This window comes from Pelodiscus sinensis, chromosome 5 (genome assembly GCF_049634645.1).
Source record: "Pelodiscus sinensis isolate JC-2024 chromosome 5, ASM4963464v1, whole genome shotgun sequence".
NCBI lineage: Eukaryota > Metazoa > Chordata > Testudines > Trionychidae > Pelodiscus > Pelodiscus sinensis.
Window position 1 is genome coordinate 75,503,933 of NC_134715.1, and position 24,643 is coordinate 75,528,575.

The 24,643-nt window shown below is 41.3% G+C and overlaps 2 protein-coding genes across 3 annotated transcripts in view; one reads left to right on the forward strand and one right to left on the reverse strand.

The window, feature by feature from the left end:
- Positions 1-1,792: 1,792 nt before the first annotated feature.
- RWDD4 (RWD domain containing 4) lies at positions 1,793-10,359 on the reverse strand. The gene is made up of 7 exons (XM_075930276.1): positions 10,225-10,359; positions 8,847-8,927; positions 8,058-8,167; positions 7,805-7,949; positions 5,503-5,620; positions 4,834-5,042; positions 1,793-3,500 (listed from the first exon to the last, which is right to left on the reverse strand). Exons 1-6 carry the CDS (start codon positions 10,246-10,248, stop codon positions 4,984-4,986), a joined length of 537 nt encoding a protein of 178 aa, XP_075786391.1. The 5' UTR covers positions 10,249-10,359; the 3' UTR covers positions 1,793-3,500; positions 4,834-4,983.
- A 158-nt stretch (positions 10,360-10,517) lies between these two features.
- Positions 10,518-24,643, forward strand: part of TRAPPC11 (trafficking protein particle complex subunit 11) — a 49,574-nt gene continuing 35,448 nt past the window's right edge. Inside the window, exons 1-7 of one of the 2 annotated variants that reach the window (XM_006130162.4) lie at positions 10,518-10,596; positions 11,656-11,879; positions 18,438-18,607; positions 19,388-19,458; positions 21,527-21,641; positions 21,840-21,939; positions 23,904-23,977. In XM_006130162.4, coding sequence (XP_006130224.2) covers positions 11,676-11,879; positions 18,438-18,607; positions 19,388-19,458; positions 21,527-21,641; positions 21,840-21,939; positions 23,904-23,977 — 734 coding nt within the window. In that variant the 5' untranslated portion in view covers positions 10,518-10,596; positions 11,656-11,675. Of the gene's footprint in view, positions 10,708-11,655; positions 11,880-18,437; positions 18,608-19,387; positions 19,459-21,526; positions 21,642-21,839; positions 21,940-23,903; positions 23,978-24,643 lie in introns of both variants that reach the window. The other variant, XM_075930277.1, reaches the window with a different exon arrangement.

The following is a 24,643-nucleotide window of genomic DNA, read 5'->3' on the forward strand; positions in this document are numbered from 1 at the left end:
CTGTTCCTGACCCCAGTAATGCTATTGGTTTAAGTTTTTTAAAGATATTCCAACAAGGTTTTAGTTCAGCTGCCAGTAACAGAGATCCCTACTCTCAATGAATGTCTTTCCAGCATGAAGTACCAGAGCTGCTTTTTCAGTTATAAGATGTTAGCTCTTGTATAATACCAAATACATTTTCCTTCCCCCTCCCTCCAAGCCCCATTTTCTATTAGAACAAAGATATTACCTTTCCAGCTCCCAGAGAAACCAACAAGTGTACAAGGCTGAATTGTTCCTTATCCAGTTTATTGTCATGGAGACAGGCTTGTAACATTTACTAAATTAGTGGAAAGAGAACAGAACTGGAAGACAGGCTGTTTTGCAAGCATATATCTCCTTGGGGTATAAAGTGCCAGGATAACTTCAGATCAGCCCACACCATAGAAGCCAGCACAGAAAGCTGATGATCAAGTAGTTCAGAAGCCACATGCTGTACATGTACTTGACTTTCCTTACAGCAATAGGAAAGGACAGGGTTGGAGGTGGTTCCTGTGCCCGCCCCCCACCAAATGATCTATTCAGATAAATTGTCATGGTAACTAAATTCATATACCAAGGAAAACAGAGAGTTCAGGGAGCTTTTGAATATAAAAGCCAAATCCTTCTGAGGCTGGGAAAAATTAAAGCTGCAGTGATCGCCTCCCCTGAAAGAAATACACCAGCTCATGAGTCTTTCTCCTAAGGTGTTATTGGCTTCTTGGTGTTCTTAGCTTTATTTCTTATACAAACGCATTTTTAGTTTAAGAATCCAACCAATAGACTTGCAACCAAAAGTATCTAATTTGTCAGACGTTTAGCTTTCTCCAGAAGATGTAATCTTATCTAATATACTTTCATTTTTGGTACTCGTGGTTCAAAACTGAAAAACCATTTTCTGATTATTAAAATTCCATCAGAAGTAATAGTTGGTGGTGCCTTTATCAAAAGAACCTGCTCTTATAAATCAAATTCTGTTTGCTTTTGGTTTGCACTGACCTGTGTGTCACTTTAATACAAAGTGCAACATTTTAATTCATTATTTGAACAAGGACTTGCCAGAGCTCACTGCTTTATAGGTCTCCTGGATCTTCCCCTCTCTCTCTAAGCAGACAGCAAGGCACATCCAGCACACTTGTCTTCCACAGACTTAATTTCATACCATTGCTTTTGCAGAAGAAAATACAGCTGTAATTTTGAAGTGAATTTAATCTAACCTGCTGGAGAATGGGTGTGGAGGATGGTGGGAAAGTAGTTTGTTGGAATTCACAACTGCATTCATGTGTGTAGTTTATAACCCTGCTAGTGTATCAGTAATCTATATCATCCAATAATAAAGCAAGTCCATTAGCTGAAACTGTCAGATTAATTTATGCTACTCTTATCAGGTGACCTCTCCTGTACTGGGCTGCTCAGAAGCATGACTCAGCACAAATCTTCTAGGGAAACCCAATCAGTACCCTTAACATCGCTTCCTTCACTAAATGTTGTATTACATGCAACAGAATGCACTTTTTAAATGAATGGTGTTTGCTGCATGACAAAGCTCAGCAGATGTGTATCCGATGGCTTCACATCAAGTGTGACTAAGTGTCCCCAAAATAAGTACACTGCAACAATTATCCTGAAAAGTATACAGTGTAAATACTGAAGAAAAAAGGATTCTCTTGATAATTTAAGAACCCCTTACTTCATAATGGGAAGAATTTTATGTAAATCTAAACATACTACTATTTGCACAATATAGGTCTCATGCAAGAAACCTCACGCCATGGCAGATATAGGCATTTATTAAGATAAAAAAATCTCAAATATTAAATGACATTAAGGCATTTCATATTCAGTTACTGTTTTTGTAATAAAGAAGGTTTTTTCTTTGAAACAAGACAACAAACTTGTAACAAAATGTTTTCCCAACACATGGGGGAGTGGTTATTTTTTAATCAGTGTCCTATAACTCATACAATAAAATCCTCATTGTAAATGATTGGTTATCCAATAGAAAAAGCCACCAAATCATAAAAATCAGAAATTGACTATCAATAAGACAACTTCACACAAACACCCTAGCCTCCTGTAAAGATACATGTGAGAATGACACCACCACACTGAGCTGAACTAAAAATGCATGCTGGTATTGTAGCCACTTTTTTCTTTGTTTGATTGTATCTAGAATAAGGAGCGTGTTCCTTTTTGAACTAGCATTTACAACTGTCATGTGCTGTTACCTTCTCTACCCCTGTCTAGTTGAAACTTTGAGCTAATTAATCAAAACCACAGAGTCAGAAACTTATTCTGCTTTCAGATAATAGCATTACTGGCAAACCGATGGGAACTCAGATGTATCATCACCCAGGGGCAGCCCGTCCATATAGGCGAACTAGGTGATCGCCTAAGGTGCCAAGTTAAATGGGGTGCCAAATTCAAGTTAAATGGTGGCGCAATATCGTTGAGAGGCTTGGGGGTGGGGGCGCTGATTACATGGTTCGCCTAGGGTGCCAGTTGCTGGCAGCTAGTCTAGGGCCGCTCCTGTCACCACCACATGTAGGCAGTTCAATTCACTTAGAACAAGACCAAAATCTTTAGGCGCTCTCTAGACTCATTTTTTGCTGGTAAAACTTCTGTTGGCTTGGGGGGGGGGGGGGGAATACAACCCCGACACACATAAGTTTCACTAAAAAAAGCACTGGTGTGTGGCCAGTGTGGGGTTTGTTGGTGGGAGTGGTTTAATTATGCTTCCTCGGAGCGGCTACACAGGGGACCTTACAGTAGCATTACAGCATTCTGCTGTAAGATCAATAGCATAGACACAGCTCTCTTCCACAACGAGCAGCTACACTGGTTACAACAGAGCAATTGGAGCAGCACAGCCACACCAATGTGAGATGTGCAATGTGGACATAGCCTAAAGGTCTAGACAAATCCTTGGTTATAACTGTGTAGTGTTCCCTTTCTGCATTTGTAGAGGAACAAATCATGAAGGCTTTGTTTAAAGAGTTTATTTATTTTAATGTACTATATGCTGTCAAGTGATTAATCACTTTTAATGTTTTTATTCCATTGGAATGAGAACTTCAGGAAATGGTCAAAATAGCAGAGGATTCACTAACAGAATTTTACTATATTCTTACTACAGAATAAAACAATATAAATTAACACTGCATATTTTCACTATCCTTTTCAACATTCAGCAGAAAGCAAATAGGTTCACTCAACATTCTGTATAAAAATGTCACACTTATCTTCTGTTTAAGGCAAGTTTTTGTTTATGAAGAAAGATGTAAGACCAGAATAATCTCTGGATAAGCATCTGTGGTCAGGTTTAATAGTTAGGAAACTGTTCTTTTATAAAATGTTCCACTCTAACAAGAGCAAAAAGCTATTAAAAGAAAGATGTTGACCCAAATTGCACTGTATAAAAAGGTGAAGTTTCCTTGTATCAAAATCCATTATTCATCATCTTTAGAACCCGTTTTGCTTAACTATAAAAGACAAAGAAAAAATGTTCAGACATATTGCATTTATTAGGCATTAGAAACTATATTTCTATTTTTCACTACATACAGGCATATTCAGTTACTAGTACCAACTCACCAATCTAATGCATCTAAAAGTTAAAATGACTCAAAACTAATCCTTTATAGCTTATACGTTTATATTTCATTGACCTGTGAACTTAAGACTCCGCTTTCCCATATTTTATGAACAATTTTATATCCAAAACATAGTACATTCTGCAGTTAATCTTAGACCAGTTTAAACTTTGTGAAAGACAGTACCAGAAATTATTAATGTTTCCGTTTAATAAGAAAAGGCTGATTCCAAAAGTGTGTGGGGATTGGTAAGTCAAATAGTGCAGTTTTTAAAAGTATCCCACACATTTCTACAACAGTCATTAGTGGATTATTTAGTGTTTAAAAACTGTGACAATGCTCACTTGTATTTAATTAAAAAACATATTTGGTGGGCAATGTGACCTGGTTTCTAAAGATCAAATGTAATACTTAAAACAGTTGTAGTCTATCAGGAAAATTCTCTGAAATTCAAGACATCTGTTCTAAATAACTACTTTCAATTGTGAAGCCTTTCATTCACAAAAATATTTCTGTATCACTCACTGCTGCAGTTTTAACATAGTATTTAATCAAATATATTTTGTTATAAAATGGAACTTGTTAAAAATAGCAATGTCAATTTATATTCCAGCAGCAGAAGTAATGAAGTGGAAATGGCAAATGAAGGAATTAACGGATCAATATTGTTGGATTCCTTGTACTACCCATCCTATCTGTATTCATCTCTCTCGTCTTATAGTTAATGTTTTTTAGCTCTGTTAGTACAAACCTAGCATAGCAGGGTCCTGATCCTAGGTGCTACAGTAATACAAATCAATAATTAATAAGTGGGCAGGAAAAAAAGGCAGAGGTGACAGGCACGCAGGAGACAGTGTAGCTGCTGCTTAGAAGAATTACAATTCCTGAAGCGGCCCCTTGCTTCTACTTATTGAGGAGTCTGTAAATCTTGGCTGCATCCCTATTAGTTGCCCATTTGAAAACAGCACATTCAGTGCATTCTGGAATTTACAGCTGAAAGTTCTCTCCTCAAAAACTTAATCTGAAATGCTCAAAAGATACATTTCCCCTTTAAACTCAGGGTATAAGACAGTTAACGCTTTCAGATTAAATATATCTTAAATTTCAGAAGAGATGTATTTTTAAAGCTTTGTAAGAGACTATCCATAGGATTTATGGAGAAATGGATAAAAGTCAATTTTTGCAGATTGAGAGACAATTTCTAAAACTTGAAATTACTTACATGCTGGATTGTATACAGAATTTAATCAGAGACCACAGTCACATCCAAATGTTGTAGGAAGAAAAGCAAGAAAAGACAGATTAAATATAATTTATCACTACATCTGCAGAAAAATAATGTTTTTATGCAACAGTTTCACAGTTGTAACAGTCATACTACCTTAATTACATCTACCCAGTTCCATCCTCGAGGAAGCTCTCCTTTGTGATCTATAGAAGAAATAGCATTTATTTTCAGCTCTCAGACTGCAAAAGGCAGACTCTAGCAAGATGTTACAATTTTAAGAACTGAACTCTCATATTATTGGTCTGGTCAACACAATATCCGACAAGTGACTGCATGGAAAGCAAGAAACTCATAGTACAAATTTGCGGCAGGTGTAGTGTGCAACTCTGTGCGAACTTTCCCATTCAGGAACTGAGGTAAATAAGCAGAACTAATTGCCATATCACTGCTATGTCAATCAATTTTTTGTGTCAGATTGCTGTCACTGATGAAAAACTGTTTGGTAGTTTTATGAGCAAAGCAAGTGAAGACTGGGATGAGACCCAATTCATTCTCTTGTGACCCAAGGTGGATCTGAATCTGTCTTTGAATGTACAAAACTAACCCAAACACACGGCATTATTTCCTCAATTCTGTAAAAGGAGTAGACTATATTGAACAAACCTGTTCTGTCTGCTAGCTTTCGTTTCTGAGTTTTGGACAACTGTTCCTTTTTGTCTCTTTTCTTACTTGATGGAGCTATTTCTTGAGTTCCAGCTGAGACATTATTGCCTACAGATGTCTGAGAGGAAGAAAAGGTATAATTTAAATGTTTCTCCAACAATGACTGAACTGACAATTGATAATTAAGGTATCACCATGATGGGTAAATTACAAATAATGTTTGTAAGATTTCTTATTGAGATATTCCAAGTATTTTTAATTACATTACTACTGAATGCTGTCTGTGCTTTATCATCTAAGTTTTCAGCTGCAGTTTAAAAGTAGTCTGCTATATATCTGAGAGAGTTTATCTGTCTATGCATCTATGTAATTGCTCAAGAAGTCCCCTAAACAGTCTGGGACTGTCCCAGCTTTGAACCTCCCACCCTCAGGTGCCTTTTAGGGAGGATGGGGGGGAGGGTGCTGAAATGATCCCCTCCCCATTCATTGTTCGCCTTTGTCAGAAAGCCAGGGGAAAATACACAGTTTGCTGCATTCCTCATTCTGGTTGGGGAATGCAGGGGACAGATGGCCTGGCCTGCCCCAGTTGAGAGACATGTATCCCCACCCCTGTCTGTGCCCACTGGAGCTGCAGCAGAGAGGCGCTTCTCACCTGGCCTCCAGTTGCTGCGGTAGTCCTCTCTGGGGCACCCTTCATACTGAACCCCACATTACCAGCCCCACCCCCGAGCAATTATTTAAATGAAGAAAAACAAAAAACTGAGTTCAAGACTCAAGCAATGCCAGGTTAACCTTCTATATTTTAGTACTATATATTTCTAATGTTCTCACTGTTGTATCTAAATTGTACAAACCCCACAACATGCCCTGACTTAGTGGGGATAGAAGTGGTTCCGTGTAAATATTGCCAGTACCACTCACTCCTTGCAACACCCTTTTAAATACCTGAAAACTGCTATCATGTCCCCCTCAGCCTTCTCTTTTCTAAACTAAACAAGCCCAATTCTTTCAGTCTTCCCTCTTAGTGCATGTTTTCTAGGCCTTTAATCATTTAATGCTTCCTTCTTTCTCAGACTCTCTACAGAGAAAAAGTACATCAACAAGGGTCCAAATCTAGAGGCTTCTCTCTCTCTCTCTCTTTTTTTAAATAAGATAACATGTAGAAAATGTGAATTGGAGGCTGGACAATATGAAACATAAAGCTTCCAATTTTAACTGGCTCAAATGGAAGCTCTCGGGAATCAGAACATCTATGTTAGGATAATTCTAACCTAGTTCTGAACAAAATTATAAATCAAATAGATAAAAATTGGTGCATATGTGTTTTCTAAAAATAGATTTTTGTCAAGTTTCCCACTCCAGATGAAATGCTGCTTTTAATAGATAGGGTTAGAAGAGATGGTTTTAATGAAATCACTTTGAGCAGAGAATGTGCTTCATGTTCTCTAGACTACTGAGCTACTTAGAGTAGAACATAGAAGTGTTATCTAAGAAATTTAATATTTTTATTTCCATCAGCTAAATATTTTTCACATTCATTGTAACTGATTTGTTGCTTCTGTTATTCCTTCCCTCGCTCTTCTGCTCAAACCCAAGCTATCAGCCTAGCTCATCCATTCAAAACCCACTTTGGCTCTAACTGACTTTCTTTGGCACTAGTTCTATAGTCACCCTGGTTCTCTGTGTTAGATTAGGAAGTGTTTCGAATCACTGCTGCTCTCATTTTTCTCATAGGGCACATCTACACAGCAGGGCAAAAGTCGAATTAAGCTAGGCAACTTCAGCTACGTCAACTACTGCGTAGCTGAAGTTGAAATACGTTAATTTGGCTTTTGGCACTGTCTACACAGCAGGAAGTCAAAGGAAGAACATTCTTCCTTCACTCCTCATGAAATGAGGGTTACAGGAGTCGGAGTAAGAAGTCCTCCAGATTGATATTATTTTGAAATAATGGCTTGCTGTGTAGACGCACATTTCTTAAATTTAAAAACAACATCAATTAATCTAAAATAATGCTGCTGTGTAGATGTGCCCATAGAAACTTTTTGGTAAGAGGATGAACACTGAATACTTCAGGTCACACCCGCAGAGCAGTGCTACACTTCCTTCCATCTACTTTTTCCTAGCCGTTATCTTGTTGACATACACATTGATTTGCACCTCATAGATATGCTCCAGAAATTTTCTATAACAATGTGAGATGTTTAAACTTATAGTAACTAACCTTTCCATTCCTTTCGTTGTATTATAAAGAGTTTTTCTAAATCTGAACTTTTTTTTAATACCCCAGTTATAGACTTACCACAATATGAACAGGTTGATTTTCCATGAACAATTCTTTATTATCTTTGGCATATTCAAAAAGTGTATATGTCATGGCAGTTCCAAGATTAACTTGAACTTCTTCCATTAATTTATCTAATATACTTTGTTTTACAGCTACAGATCTAGAAGAAAACCATAAAATCCAATTACAAGCTCAAAAGAATTAAAGAATATGGTCAGAGAAAGACCACATATAAAACTAAAATGGAACTACTAACTGAAATACTTACATAGTGTTGTTGAAGAAAGCATTCATGGATATGTTTGGAGCTGTCTGTGGGTATGTTTCTGGCCATGAAATTTCTATTAGGAAAGCTTTGGGATCACCATTGTCACCTATCTGAAAAGAGATGAAACATTTTACAATGGGCAGTCTGTTTATCATCAAACCTTAAAAATAAAGTGGGTGGGGTTACCTCTTTCAGTATATTAAAAAACCCCTTTTCCTGAAGGACGACAGTGAAGTCATCACATGACACTGTGTCCCGCCTGCCTCCTCTCTCTCTCTCCTCCCACCCCCATCCCCCTTTCCCAGTTCTAGGATGCTGTGCAGTGTCTCCTTCCTCCCCCCACCCCTGTGCTCAGTGGCTGGGAGAAGAGCACAGGGCCTAAATATGCTCTATATTAAATATAGTTCATATTTACCTTGACTCAAAGTTTCAAATTTCTTCATAGTAAGCTTTCTGAGAGTAGCAACATGCCACACATTACTATCCAAGATATCTGTCATAAGGATGTTAAAGACTAGTCAACTATCCGATAAGCAAATGCTTATCGGATAGTCAGTTGACTAGTCAATTTCCTTCCTTCCCTTCCCCCCCACATCCCTTGCTGCCTCTAGCTGATAGAGGCAGCAAAGGGGGGAGGGAAGGGGAAGAAGGGGTACTTCAAAGTGGCAATGCTGCACAGCTGAACTGAGGATCAGCTGTACGGCGCTGCCACTTTGAAACCCCAATAACTTTAGAATAACTTTAAATGAATGATATATTACACCTAATTAAAGCTCCATGTGGTCTTACCCTATACTGAAAGGAAACAGGACTAAGTTCTCTGAAACATTCATCTCCTTCATAAATAGAACGTAATGCTTCTAGCTCCATCTGAAAAGAACAGGTGGATGAAAGGTTAGGAATTTCAATACAATATTAACTTTTAAATTCTTTCAAATGCTTTATATAAAACAGACGAGTGTCAGCATAATATACAAGTAGTTTCTCTCTCTCTCAACCCACTTCTTTAGATGAGATAATCTTGGATCATGTCTCAAGACCATCTCATCTGAAATGGGTTTTGCCCACAAAAGCTCATGATACTATCTATCTATAGATATATAATGTTAGTCTCTAAGGTGCCATAGGACTACTTGTTTTTTAAGTTCCATGGCTACCCCTCTGAAACTTAAGCATGATATACCAAAATCCACATTTTCTGTTTTTCATTAAAAACAAAGAAATTAAAATGTAGACAACAATTGATCCAAGATATCCTGGCTATTACTGAAACAAAACACAGGACTATGTAGCGCTTTAAAGACTAACAAGGTGGTTTATTAGTTAGTCTTTAAAGTGCTACATAGTCCTGTTTTTTGTTTCAGCTACACCAGACTAACACGGCTACATTTCTATCACTGGCTATTACTGTACTTCTATAATCCAATTTCAGGGTTGTAGAATAGGACCTCAACAAACCTGGCACACTAGTCTGAATACAATTTACTTTTCTGCAAATCCAATCCCTATCTTGGCACCTTTTTCCGGCAGTCCTGAAGACCGCTTTTAAAAAAAACAAACAAACAAACAAAAAAGCTTTATTCTTAGCTTCCCACAGGAAAAGGCCAAACATTTGTTTCAAGAACGTATCTATCCTCCCTATATTATTTTCTACAGAACTACAGGGACAGGATTCCATAACTGAGAAGATCCCAGAAAAACCTACTAATCGCCAAGTACCTATCCCAGGACGATTTTCTGCAGGGCATATGCAGTTACTAGACTCTACCCAGAGCGTACCCAATGTACATGCTCAATGTACGAAAGCATTTTAGAGAATTTACCAACTCCACGGATAACTGCACGATGGCATCCAAGAAACAAGGGGGCTGACGTGGGATTCACCTGACGGGTAAATGCTCGGGGGCTGACCTAAAGTCTCGGACAATCTTGGCTTCACAGAGAAGCGGCAGGGAATCCCGCCTGCAGCCAGGCTACCGGCGGGAGGGCAGCGGCTCTGGCTGGCGCGTGTGGGGTCAGGCTGGCGAACCCCGCTCCCGGGGCTTGTTCTGCACCCGCTTTCCGAGGCGGGTTTATGGGGGGGGGGTTAAAGTTAATCCGCGATCGCCAGGCGGGCACAGCCCGGAGTCGGGGGCAGTTTCGGTCCCCCAGAGGGTCGGCGTCTCACCTCCTGGTCCTCGTTCGCCGCCATGGCCCCGGGCTGGGAGTCCCTGCCTCGGCCCAGGGGCTCACAAGCCACCCGCAGCCGGGAACCCAGGCCACACGGGCGCGCATGCGCAGCCGCCCGCCAGCCAAAGCACACCCCTCAGCCAGGGCTGCTGTATTGAATGCCTATCTCTCGCTATGATCGGGCTCGTCTGTGACAACGTTATCAATCCCGCTCGGCAATTGGCTAATTCTTGCGGCCTCGCCTCTGTCCCCTTTTTTCATTGGTTCCTACCCGGGTTATCGAGAGTTCAGGTTTGACTTTTTTTCTTCATTAAGCAGGGAACGCTGATTGGTGGCACGGGCTGTCACTCCTAACCTCTTGTTTCCGCAGGTCAGGCTCTGGCTTTCAGTTGCTACCGGCCGGTCGGCGCTGCGGGTTGGGGGCTCGCGGAACGCCCGCCGGGGGCTGCTGTTGGCTGCGCCGCCCGTCCCGCGGGGAAAGGTGCGGGGCTGGCAGGAGCAGGGAGAGGCGGTGGCGGGGCCGGGGCGGGGACTCTCGCGGCGGGAGGGGGGGGGCGGTTGTTCTTGGTGTTTGTCTCCCGCTGCCCCCGCTCGTGCCCGTTACTGGAAGGTTGGGCAAGCGCCACTGACCCCCCCCTCCCCCCAGTGGGAGCAATAGTGGCCCTTTTAATATCAGGTTCTAAACGAAACAACGCTCTGCACGGTGGGCCCCTCCCCCGCCCAGCGAACTGCGCCTGTCGGTAGATACTGAGTATGGAGCTTTTCAGAGCAGGGGTCATCTCTGTACAGTGTATTGCATCAAACCTGAGGCTGGTGCTAAAAAACCCAGTGCCACCATGGTGAGGTCGAACATGCTTGTTGCTCCATACAGTACCTAGCCCTTGCAAAGCCTATTTAAGCAGGCTGTTTCTTAGTGTGTAAGAGAGAGAAGCCATGGCCTGCAATTGACTCTGCAAGCTCCTATATTTGCTTATTGGGGCCATCAGAGTTCTCAGACCATCTGCTATCTACCTTTTCAATTTCACATCTTGGGGCAGGGAGTATTTGATGAACTTATTTGTTGTACATCTATAGTTAGTGGCTGTTTGGCTTACTATTTTAATAATAGTGAAAGTGTTTGAGCAGTATGAATAAAAACAGATGTTTGATCTTAATTGAGATGTACTGCATGTGTGCCCTCCCCTTTCTGGTTCTTTTATGCCCTCCAAAAATTGATTGATTGTTGGAGTTTTTAAAAATAATCCCTGCATCTAAAACTGTTTGCATTCCTTTACACAAATGTATTTTAAGTTGCACGAGCAGGCTGGATTTAATTTGGAGCCTATCTAAAAAGACTGGTTTAATTTTTTTAAAAAGATAGTTTTCCTATCTCATAGGAAATGGCATGTTTGAAAAGAGATTTGAAATACAGGGTACTTTTGTTTTTCAGGCATTCTGTAAAACCTCAAGATGAGCCCAACACAGTGGGACTTCCCCGTGGAATTATGTTGTCGGCCTATGGCCTTTGTAACCCTCACTGGCTTGGATGTAGTGTATAATGCTGTTCATCGTGCAGTTTGGGATGCCTTTTGTGCAAACAGAAGAGCTGACAGAGTACCAATTTCTTTCAAAGTGCTCCCTGGTGACCATGAGTATCCCAAATGCAGAACAAAGGTACATAGTTTGTGGAGGTTTTTATAAAGTCTTAAAATATACTAAACACGTTATGAAAACTATCTTCCTGTCAAGTAACGAGGAGTCGTGTGGCACCTTATAGACTAACAGATGTATTGGAACATAAGCTTTTGTGGGCAAAGACCCACTTTGTCAGACGAAGTGGGTCTTTGCCCACGAAAGCTTATGTTCCAATAAATCTGTTAGTCAATAAGGTGCCACAGGACTTCTTGTCGCTTTTACAGATTCAGACGAACACGGCTTCCCCTCTGATACATTACTGTCAAGTGTTTGCTATTTGTGATTTTTTTTTTTTTAAATCTTCAGTCATAATAAATCTGAAAGCATTGCATGGTAAAGGGGCACTGTAAGTCTTAAATCAGCAATTAGGACAGAATTTTAATGTCAAGTATCCAAATTTTAGATGTTAGAAAAAAAATAAAATTTGTTTGAATGAGAGCAAAATACAATCTGTACCTCTATATGCAGCACTACAGTGAAGTTGAAACAGTATCACAGTAGTTAAGCAGCATAGTCCAGTGGTTACAGTGAAATGCTAAAAATCAAGAAACCTAGATTTTATTCCTTAATTTTCTTTTTAATTGACTGTGATTTAGGACAAGTAACTTGCCTTTTGTCAGTTTTTCTTCCTGTGAAATGGGGGTAATACCCATTTTATTTTATAAAACATGTTGTTATCTTTACATGACAGATACTACAGGTTGGACCTCCATGGCCTGGTAACCCCAGGACCTGACCAATCCCACATCAAGGATTTTGCCAGACCAGAGGAGATCATTTCTGGCCCCCCTGATGCTAGCCCCCTCTGGCTCTGGTCCGATCACTAGCCTCCCAGCCAGCTCTCCTCTCTTGCTGGCAGGGGTAGATGAGAATTTTGCAGGGCCCAGGGCAGCACAATTTCACGGAGGGCCCCCCTCAGAGAAAAAATAGAAAAAAGACCTCCGCCCTATGCCCACTCCACTCCAGTAGCCCCACTCTGATCATGTAAGCTACCTCTCCTCATCTCCTCTCCTAACACCTCCCTACATGCCTGCCCTGCCTCTCTCCTCTGGTGCTGGTCCCTCCCCTCCAGGTGTCTGCCCTTCTGCTTCACTCCTAGAATCCTCTGGCACCTGCACCTTCCCTTATCCCTGCACCCTCCTGTTGCCTCCCCTTTCCCTCACTGCCCCTGATGCCCACCCCCTCATCACTCTCTGCCCCCATTCTCCTCATGCCCCTGTGCCCTCACACATGCCTTGCTCCATCCCCACCTTCCTCATGCCCACCCCTCCTTTCAAGCCTTCTCCCAGCACCACCTCCTCCCTCCTTTTGCCCCCCATGCCCTTACCCTCTCCTCTCCCAGCATCACCCTGTCCCCCCTTCCACTGACACCTCCCCTCCTGCCCTTTTCCTCATTGTCTCCACTTCGTCCCCTGGCATTTGTCTCTCCTCCATGCTGTCCCTTTGTGCCTTCCCCTTTCTTCTCATGACCTGCCCCCCTCCTCTCAAGCCCTTTCCTCTGCCATCCACCTTCTGACTTCCAGTTTGCAGGCTGACCGCGACCCCAGCCCAGGCTCCAGACCACGTGCCGAACCGAGCGGTGTAATGCTGAGCCGCGCAGTTTTAAAGTCCCGGGCCGTGACGTCATGCCACACCTGGGCATCTCCCTTCTCAGCTGTTGTGTGGCGTTTCAGCACGCTGCGCATGCCCTCCCTCAGCCCCACATGATCGTACTGGCCAGCGCCGGGGAATTTAAAGTGCGGGGCTGCGGCGCCCTATCACAATCCCCCTTCTCCTCCAGCAGTCGCCAGCTGGCCCTTCGGTGGATGGCCCACCGAGAAATACCCAGTATCCCGTCGGGCCGGGCCAGTCCGCTCCTGGTGCTGGCATGGGGCCTATTGAAGCGCGTGGCCCGGGGCAGCCACCCCGCTCTCCCTGCCCTGTATCCTCCGCTGCTCGCTAGCCCCCCACTGCCCAGTTAGCCCCTGCTGCAGCACCTGCCAACCCCACTGCCTCTGCATGCACCGAGGTCCTACTACCATGCTGGACAGCCCCGCTGATTCTGTGTACCGGGATCCTGCTGCAGTGCCCAGCTCCTACTGTTGTGCCGGGCAACCCCACTGCCTCTGCGTGCTGGGCTCCCGCTACTCTACTGGGCAGACCCACTATCCTGCCACGAAGACCCACTGCCATGTGTTGGTCTCCCGCTGCCCTACCAGCCTGCGGGGCTCCCTTGCGCTAGCTCTCCACTGGGACTTTGGCAATGCCAGACCAGAAAATCCCAGTTAAGAGAGTTTCAACCTGTTCCTAAGTGCATATTATTTTATTTTTCCCGAAGTTGACTTTTCTTTAGTTTCATAATCTCTTCTTCTTCTTCCACCTCTGTCACCTCCTGCTTATGTAAATCTATTTTTATAATATGTCTGTGGTGTACTTCTGGCCCTTGAGCCAGAATAGGGTGGAAAGAAAATCCCTTCATGCCGTCTCCCAGTGTTTTTCTCAGGAATTGAAATTAGAGGGGGTGTGAGGGCTGATGAGGGGTGAGACTGTGAGGGTGAAGGTGGGCTGTATGGCACCATAGTAAAAACTGAAAAATGTTTCATGACATTTAATTAGATTTAACTCATTTTAAAATCTCACAAATTAAAGTTGGCTATTCAAGCCTTCTATGAAGCACTACGTCTACATCCTTCTTGGTTTCTTGTTATAATTTTGCACAACTCTGTTAATGAACTTCTCAAATGCAGTGCATTCATCTTCGGTGGCTTCTTGTGCATCCTGTACTTCCATTCCTTCAATTGATATGCTCGTTAGTTCATTCACATGATCAGGCAGAAGGCGACTTCTGGCAGAACACAAAATTCTATTCAATGATGAAAAAGAACGCTCAACTATAGCTGTTGTGACTGGGAGTAGCAAGAGATGAATTCCTACTTCTTTCATCCCAGGAAACATAGCACAAAGATCCAGTCAAGCCACTAGTGATGATAAAAAAGAAGTTGAAGTCAAATCTTCATTCATTCGTCGTATGATATTCCACTCTGTTTTCAAATTCTCTATTCTGTCCTGAGCACATGGGAGCCCCATTACTGGTAGTGCCTCACTCTACTCAGTTGTTGTCATTTTATAGGACAGGCATCTGTAAAAGCTACATAGAGGTTGAGTAGAATCTAGAAGTCGCTGTTGTAGATTTTTAAGAATCAAGTCTGTGTACTTTTTCAGTTGTCTTAACAAACACTTCTTGTCCTCTTCGCTTAAGGATTCAGTATAAATGCCTTCATTAATCAATTTCTGGACTGAAATCTTTGTTTCCTCCAGTACTTTTTCAGTGGATAGCTCTGTGATCCAAATGTAGCTTCTATTGCTGGACAAAGATCTACTACTCTTGTAGCACATGCCTGGATGGCATTGTTTAATGACCCAAGTGGTTTCAACAGTAGGTTTACGAGAGAGAGAATGGTGGTAATCTTCTCTGAATGTAGTAGCAAAAGTAATCCACCAGCCTCACTACTTAGATCCATCTCATCTTGAGGTTTAATAGAGAGAAATGCAAAGTGCTCCACTTAGGAAGGAACAATCAGTTCCATACATACAAGATGGGAAGCGACTGTCTAGGAAGGAGCATGGCGGAAAGGGATCTAGGGGTCATAGTGGACCACAAGTTGAATATGAGTCAACAGTGTGATGCTGTTGCAAAAAAAGCAAATATGATTCTAGGTTGTATTAACAGGTGTGTTGTAAGCAAAACTCGTGAAGTCATTCTGCCGCTCTACTCTGCACTAGTTAGGCCTCAGCTGGAGTACTGTGTCCAGTTCTGGGCGCCACATTTCAAGAAAGATGTGGAGAAATTGGAAAGGGTACAGAGAAGAGCGACAAGAATGATTAAAGGTTTAGAGAACATGACCTATGAAGCCAGGCTTCATGAACTGGGCTTGTTTAGTTTGGAAAAAAGAAGATTAAGGGGGGACATGATAGCGGCTTTCAAATATCTAAAAGGGTGTCACAAGGAGGAAGGAGAAAATTTGTTCCTCTTGGTTTCTGAGGACAGGACAAGGAGTAATGGGCTTAAAGTGCAGCAGGGGAGGTTTAGATTGGACATTAGGAAAAAATTCCTAACTGTCAGGGTGGTCAAATATTGGAATAAATTGCCAAGGGAGGTGGTGGAATCTCCCTCTCTGGAGATATTTAAGAACAGGTTAGATAGACATCTGTCAGGGATGGTGTAGACGGAGCTTGATCCTGCCTTGAGGGCAGGGGGCTGGACTCGATGACCTCTCGAGGTCCCTTCCAGTCCTATGATTCTATGATTCTATGATCTTGGAAGATACTTTCCAAACCCAGTAATAACGGCTGGAGTAATTTTAAGACAACAGCCAAGGATCGCTCATGAGAGAGCCTGCGGGTTTTCCCAGATTGGACTAATTTGAACTTTAGTCCCAGTGTATCTTCTATATTTTCCAAGATATTCAGTCTTTTTGGACTCTTGCTGAAAAAAAGAATATAATCAAGACATTAAATTTATAGCTTTTAAAATGTCTTTCGAAGATTCTGCAGCTTGTACTAGTGCTAGTTGGAGTAGATGGCCTCTGCAATGTGTATAGGAGAGATTAGGGTTACTCTTGAGCAAAGCTTGTACTCCACCATGTCTTCCAGAGAAGTTTGCAGCTCCATCAAATGCACAAGCAACCATCTGTTTGGGGTCCTATTGACAAGCTTTTAACTCTTCTAAGATGTGGGTTGTCACAGATGCAGCTGATGTGTTTTCTATAACTTGAACATCTAGAAATGCATCTGCTGGCTTACCTCTGACATCAGGATAACATGCACAATGACTTGATGCCCACTTGCATTGGTGCATTCATCAGCCATGTATGCAAATATTTTGAATGTGGTGAGAAAGTTCTTCACTTCAACTGTTGAGTCTTTCAGTGTTGCACCGCTGCTTCTAGCTAGTCAGCTGAGTTTCTTGCAGAAAGATAATGAGCATTTGCTGATCTTGTTCGGAACCAGTGTTCAACTTCAGGATGAACAAGTGACAATGCACTTAACATTGGCCTCCAGTTTGTAGTGTGTGGTATCTCTTGCTTAAATAGAAAGTATGATGCCACAGCCATGTTTGTTTGCGTGAACTGTGTTGTGTCTCCAGCATTCTTAACGGCCTCATTAAGTACTTCTAAAATTGGCTTTGAAAGAGGGCTTATAAGGCTTTCTGCATGTGGATGCAATCCAGAGGCCTGGTATTTTGCTGCCTTTTCACGTAGTTTGTCAGCATTGGCTTTGCTGATCGGTCTGATAAACCAAGCTCCTCCACTTTTACCAGTTATAGCATTGGAAAGCTTTCCTTCTTCGTAAGCTTTTTTGCAAGAGGTGCCATCTTTTGTAACTTCAATAAATGGGAACATTTTGATCGACAAACGTCAGGAACTGCTTTTAGGTTTTTCTGAAGAGACGCTGTTTCTTCAGTAGGTAGCTGTATTTGTGCTTTGGGCTGGTTGGATGTAGATACACCACTTGACTCTTCAGATGACATATTGATATATTCTTGGTTCTTGATGTGTTCTTTACCTTGTTTAATTTTTGAGGCCTTTGAGTGGAAAAATTGTTGTATTGTTTTCATTTTCACTTTGACCAGTAATGTATAAAAGAGATATGAATAAATTAAATGTTTTGTTAGGATAATGCAAATTTAACATAAGGATAATGCAAAATACACCAAAATACATAATAGAAAATATCATATTGCCTCTATATAAATCCATGGTACGTGCACACCTTGAATACTGGTGTGCAGATCCCACCCCATCTGGTCACCCCATCCCAAAAAAGTTATATTGGAATTGGAAAAGGTACAGAGATGGGCAACTAAAATGATTAGGGGTATGAAACAGGAGGAGGGATTAAAATGACTGGGAATTTTCAGCTTAGAAAAGAGAGGACTAAGGGGGAATTATGAGGGGGGGGTCTATAAAATCTTGACTGGTGTGAAGAAAGTGAATAAGGAAATGTTATTTAATCATTCACATAACACAAGAACTAGCAGTCGCCCAATGAAATTAATAGGCAGCAGGTTTTAAAAAAACAAAAGGAAGTACTTCTTCACACAACATAAAGTCAACCTGTGGAACTCTTTGCCAGGGGATGCTGTGAAGACCAAAACTATAACAGGGTTAAAAAAAAAAAACCTATATAAATTCCTGGAGAATAGGTCCATCAGTGGCTATTAGCCAGGATGGAGAGGGATGCAATATAAACTGTATATGCTTTTAAAGTGTGTATTAATGTTTCAAATTCAATTCAGATTTCCAAACAATCACTAAATTAGCATGTAACTAGTTCACAAAACTGGGGGGGGGGGGTTGGTGGAAATTTGGGAGGTATACACCCCTCATAAGAGGGGTGTAGGGAAATCCCTGCCATCTCCATTAGGGAGAGAGCAAGATTGTTGGAGGAAAGATAAAGTATCCCCAAGACAGACATGGAATTTCTCATACATATGCCAAATAGCACAAATAAATAGCATTGGTGACTTATTAAAATAAGTTAAATTAATATTTTCAGAGAACTTCCTATGAGTGGTACATTCCAAAAGGGATATTGAAGACTGGCTGGATGAACAAACATCTGAATCTGGTCCCAGCTCTTGTTGTGGTGTTCTATGAACTGGACTGGGATGAGGCACAGTGGAAAGAAAAACAGTCAGAATGTGCTACTAGAGTAGAAATTGTCAGGTACAGTTATTTTATTTGGTTATAAGTATCTACTGAAGTGTAGGTCACGAATTACTTATACATGTCCTAAAACAATTTTATCTTTTCTTTTGTTTTAAAAATACAATTTTACTCTGAGGTGAAAAGACTCCTTACAGATAAATTATAATTGAAATTTTATTTTTATATATATATATATATATATATATATATATATATATATATATATATATAAAAATAAAAAGAGGCTTTAATGAAGTTTTACTTTAGAATGTAAATTAGCAAAAGTTGCTTGGCACTGCCTTTACTTCCTGTTTTCTGAAATCAGTGAGGTTATGCCTGTGCTACGGCTTTTGCCCAGAGTATGCAAATGAAGCACTGATTAGCATTTTGTCACACTTCATTTGTATAATCTATTCTGAGCCGATTTTGCACAAGAGGTTTTTGTGCAAAAACAAGCAGTGTGGACTTTTCCTTTTTGCGCAAAAAGGAAACGTCTACGCTGCTTGTTTTTGCGCAAAAACCCTTTACACAAAAACAGCTCAGAATAGATTCTGCAAATGAAATGCAACAAAATGCTAATCAGCGCTTCATTTGCATACTCTCTGCCGGCAAAAGCTGTAGTGCAGACAAAGCCTGAGGTGGTGTAAAATGCAATTTTTACATGTTCCCTGTCGTTTTTCAGACACATTGTATTTTGTAGAAAATGTGTGCTTTTTTTAATGGATAATTTTTAAGGAGACCAAAAGTCATTGTACAGATATGAAATATGAGCTTGTCATTACAATTCTTCTATTTCAGGCAAAGTTTGCAAGGAAGAAACACAAAAGTTGCTGTAGTCTTGATTCAAAAGAAAACACCCTTACCTCCAGGTATGAAAAGGTTAATCAAACTGCAGTGCATGCAAATATGAGGACCAAATTTTCGAAGGGGCTTTAACGTGGCCATCATTTGTGCACTTGCATGCACAGTTCTCATGCACTGCACTCCTTCCCCCTAAATTCACTCACTGTTACATGTACACAAACAATACAGGTTGAAATTCTCTGGTCTGGCAACATCCATGGTCCAGCACAGATGTTGCAGGATCAGAGAGTCCTGGTGGAGGACCAGCAACAAGGATCCCAGTGGGGCCGGGTCCAGCAAGGTAGTGGGCTTCCCACAGCAACCTGATGGTGGGTCTGCCCAGTGCATGGCAGCAGGGTTGAGAGATCCAGTGCATGGCTGTCTGGCGGGGCTGGTATCCGCAGTAGGTAAGTGGGGCAGGGAGCCACAATGCACGGCTGCCCAGTGGGTCCCTGAGCTATGGCAGCAATGGCTGACTAGCAGGGTCGGCTGGGCCAGCAGGAGGTGGGGAGCGAGCTGGGGGGCCAGTGTCAGGGATCCACAAATGACCTCCCCTCATCCAGCAGAATCCTTCATCTGGAACCAATCAGGTCCCGAGGGTGCTGGACCAGGAAAGTTCAGCCTGTAGAACTTTTTCTCTGAAAAATTGGCTGTAAAATCCCTAGTACTTTTTTCATTACCTCGCTCTAGAAGGAGGAGAGGAGGGGATTTAATGTCTAGCTTCCTATATACAGTATTAAGTCTAGTGCAAATATGGCTGTTCAAATATGGCTGTAACCTGTTCTATAAAGTGGTTGTAATTTAATGCTTACCTGAGATCAATTTAAAAATAAACTATAATTGCAGCTGATTTAAAAGTTGCACAGAAGCTGTAGCATTTTGGTTTAAGAATATTCAAATGTCAGCATGAATATTTCCTGTACAGGCAGTCCCCGACTTACGCGGATCCGACTTATGTCGGATCCGCAGTTACAAACGGGGCTTTTCTCGCCCCAGAGGACACGGACTGCGGGACCTCGCGGTCCTGCCACCCGTGTACTCCGGGGCGAGAAAAGCTGCTCTGTCTCTCCCTGGTCTGCGGACCAGGAAGACGCGAAGCAAAGCCGCGGAGGGGCTCGGGCAGCGGGGCAGCCCAGACAGAGCAGCTGGGGTGCTGCCTGGTTGGTCCCCGCAGCGCCGCCCCTGCGGGGACCTACCCAGCAGCGCCCCAGCTGCTCTGTCCTAGGTGTCCAGATTCAGCTGCTGTTGAAACTGATCAGCGGCTGATTCCAGGCAGCCCAGGGCAGAGCAACTCTGCCTCGGGCTTCCTGTAGTCAGCCGCTGGTCAGTTTCAGCAGCGGCTGAATCTGGAAGCCAGTTCCGACTTACATACAAATTCAACTTAAGAACAAACCTACAGTCCCTATCTTGTACGTAACCCAGGGACTGCCTGTATTAAAATGTCAGATGGGAGCATGCATGATGCTTAAGGCACTTCATTAAGTCTGTGCATTTAATCATTCTCTGTTTCTTTTACCCATACTGTTATGAGTCTCTCATTTTGACTGGGGTGGAGAGGTGTTTGTGTTAAGAAGTGAACGTAGTACATTTTTTTTTAACTCTTGACTAAATTCTGCAAGGGACAAGTTCTCCTGCCTGACTGTATGTTAGTTGTCCAGGAAAGACATTTGAAGGGGTTGCATCTTGAATCCATCTATCCCAGGTTGTAACTGCATGAAGTCATGGAAGGTGGAGCTTCTTTGTTTTTACTTGTAATACCTCTAAAAGCTACTGAATTGTGAGTTTTTTCTGTCATTGGCAAACCATTCTTTTACACCCAGGATAAGTTGGCTTGCCAATCAAACTTCTTTTTTGGGGGGATTTTTAAATGACACAACTAGTACCGTAAATTTATTTGTAATGTGCTATGTGAGTTCCCAGTTTGTTGCCCAGGTCTGGGGGTTGTTAAATCACAATAGTATTCTGCTAATCAAAGAGTCTCTCATTTTAGATACGTCATCTTTTCTGTATCTTATGATAGTCAAACTTCAAGAGTGCAATTTGACACTGCTCTGCTAATTGATGTTTTCTTGCATGCCCTGTTGCTGTCATTAGGGGAAGATGTTATTGCTTCAGAAAGAGCAGCAGCTTTATGTAATGCTTGTGACCTCTCTGGAAAATCCTTGTTTGTATTACCCCACACTGATCATCTGGTTGGTTATATTATAAGGTAAGTGAACTGGCAAAAGACTTTTCCTCTAGTGCATTTTTCCCGTGTATAAGGGAACATATGATATACCAAAAAATTGACATCTGCACATCAGCTGTAGAGCAGTTGCAAACTTAATTTTTAATGTATTTTAGAATTTGTGTATATTGAAAGAACTTCCTATGTGCTTAAAAAGTGACAAGCAATTTTCTCTTGCAGATTAGAGAATGCTTTTTATGAGCATGCACAAACCTACTACTATACAGAAATAAGAAGAGTAAAATCTCATAAAGAATTCTTGAATAAAACAACACATCAGGTAATATTACTCTTTTTAAAATAAGATCATTCAAAACATATATTTAATGTACCCTATATATTACACATGGGATATATTACGGCTTTTTGAAGTATCAGAAGGTTCAAAGAAAACAATTACTTTCACACTTTTTTTCACTTCTAGGCAGGGTTTTTTTCTTAACTTACAGCAACTAAAGTTCACCTTTTAAAGGTGAACTTCAAATTAAAAAAGGACTGTGGAATTAATTTCAGAGTTACATTCTTAAAGCTTCCACTTGTCAGACTTGAGGGGGTGTATTTGTAAGCCGAGAAACAAATTTTCAGCTAGCTTCTTAAAAATAAAATGTGTGCTAGAATTGTTTTGGTACTTCTGTCTGACTTAAGGTATTCCAGAAAACAACACACCAAATTCCAGGTGTCTTGCTGCAGTCCTTGTAATCACTGGTGTCTGTATAGGACATCACAAATTGATGTATTATGGGCTATTCTCTGACTGGAGAGGCAACAAACAGATTGTAAAAACTTTGCAAGACAGGAGAACTTACTTTAAATTTCAGAGGGGTAGCTGTATTATTCTGTAACTGTAAAAACAATAAGCAGTCCCGTAGCACCTTAGAGACTAACAAATGTATGAAGCCAGGAGTTCTCAAACTTTGTGATACTGCGACCCCCCTCCCAAGTTGCTCCCGGGGGGTCGGGACCCACAGTTTGAGAAATGCGGTATTAAGCCATGAGGGTTTTGTGGGTAAAACCCACTTCATCAAATGAATTAAAGCAGAATTTGTGTGTGTGTGTGTGTGTGTGTGTGTGTGTGTGTGTGTGCGCGCGCGCGCGCACACGAGAAATTCTGTAAATTCTGCTCTCTATATATAAATAAAATAAAACATCAAAAGGAGTTACCTGTCAATTGTAGGATCAATGTTAATGAAACTTACTAAGTGGAGGTGGATGTGTCTCATTGACAGTATTTTCCCTGCCTTTGATTTTCCCATTTCCATACCAAATACTGTGAATGACAGGTAACTTATTTTGCTTTTATATATACTGTGGATTCTGTAATTCTTTCTTCAACTTATCTGTTGGAGTGGGTTTTACCCACAAAAAGCTGATGACCTAATTAAATTTGTTAGTCTCAGAAGCTATGTTTAGACTACAGAGGGTTTTTTTAAAAAAGTGGCCTTCTTTCGAAAAAACTTCACCTGCGTCTAGACTGCCATCGCGTTCATTTGAAATTAAATTGAAAGAACGTGGCAATCTTTTTCGACAGCGGCAAACCTACTTTTACAAGGAAGAACTCCTTTTTTCGAAAGAGCTCTTTCAAAAAAAGGCGTTCTTGAATGCCAATAGGGCTTTTTCGAAAGAGCATCCAGATTGTCTAGACAGTCTCAAGACTTTCGAAAAAGCAATCTGCTTGCTCAAAAGAGAGTACCCAGGCAATCTCCTTTGAAAGAGCTCTTTCAAAAAAGCCTATTTAGTCTAGACGTGCCCTCTGATGCCACTGGACTGCTAGTTGTTTTTAAGAAAGTTTTAGTGTTTTTTCTGTGCAGTGCTCTCACTCCGGCTGTAGAGGGACTACAGACTTCTGGCCTTAACTTGGTTCTCATTTGTTGCCTTTTCCATTCAAATATTGATTTGGCACAAGAACTTGTGTTGCAACCACCAACTGTCCTCCATTTTGGAAGGCAATAAAAATTGCCTTCAGTACCACCAGATGTATCCTTAAGGTATCTATTTATGATTGCTGATGGATAGTACAAGGTGGTCTCCTGTTCCTTTTGGGGGTAAGAGTAGTAAATTAGGTTCAGCAAAAAAACTCTGTGCCTGCTGTTCAACTACTACTCATGTAATTGTTTTCTGCTGTACTCTTATATTTTGGATAGTTCTAAGGGATCTGTGGTTTCTTTGAGTGTTAAATATATTCCAATTTTGTAAATGTTGTGTTCAGTTTAAATTATGGCACCATTATTGGTTTGTGTTTTGCAGCTTTTATTTGTTAGACATCAGTTCAAAATAGCATTCTTCAGTGAACTGAAACAGGATACACAGAATGCTCTGAAGTATGTAAACTTTTTTAATCACAGTGATTTCTTATTTATGTTGGTTTCAGGGTTAGCAAAATGTAAAATTTAAATGTTGGCAGTGTCAAATACTCAATATTTTTAGTTCATTCTACAGTGTAAGGAATAATGCTTTTGTTAGTCTGTGTTCAGAGTAAATATTGATTCAAACAATTTTCTTGAGTTTGTGTTCACTTTTTTTGTCGTATGTCAAATGTGTTTCTCAATTTACATTGATGTAAAATTACTTATAGACTAAAACCCAAGTAGGTGTTATCATTTTAAAATTTATTTGGACAGGTAGTCAGTCAGTTCACTTTAATAAATGAAAATAAAATGGTTGCATTAACAACAGGGGGCTGGACTTGATGACATTTTGAGGTCTTTTCCAGCCCTAGGATTCTATGATTCTGTGAACCCTCCTTTTCCAACTCCTCCTGTTTTCCCCCCCTCCCCCCTGCCCCCCCCCCCCCCCCCCCCCGGAAAATCTGTAAAGGTTAAAATCACAGTCAGGAAGTACAAAGGTTAAGATTCCTACTTCATCAGTAACTGATGATGTGTTGTACTCTGTAAAATGTATAAGATGTACATTAGGACCCAAATAGCAATGCTTTAAAGGTAGAATTTAATTCAAAGGGTATAGTAAATACTCTATGCACACATGCT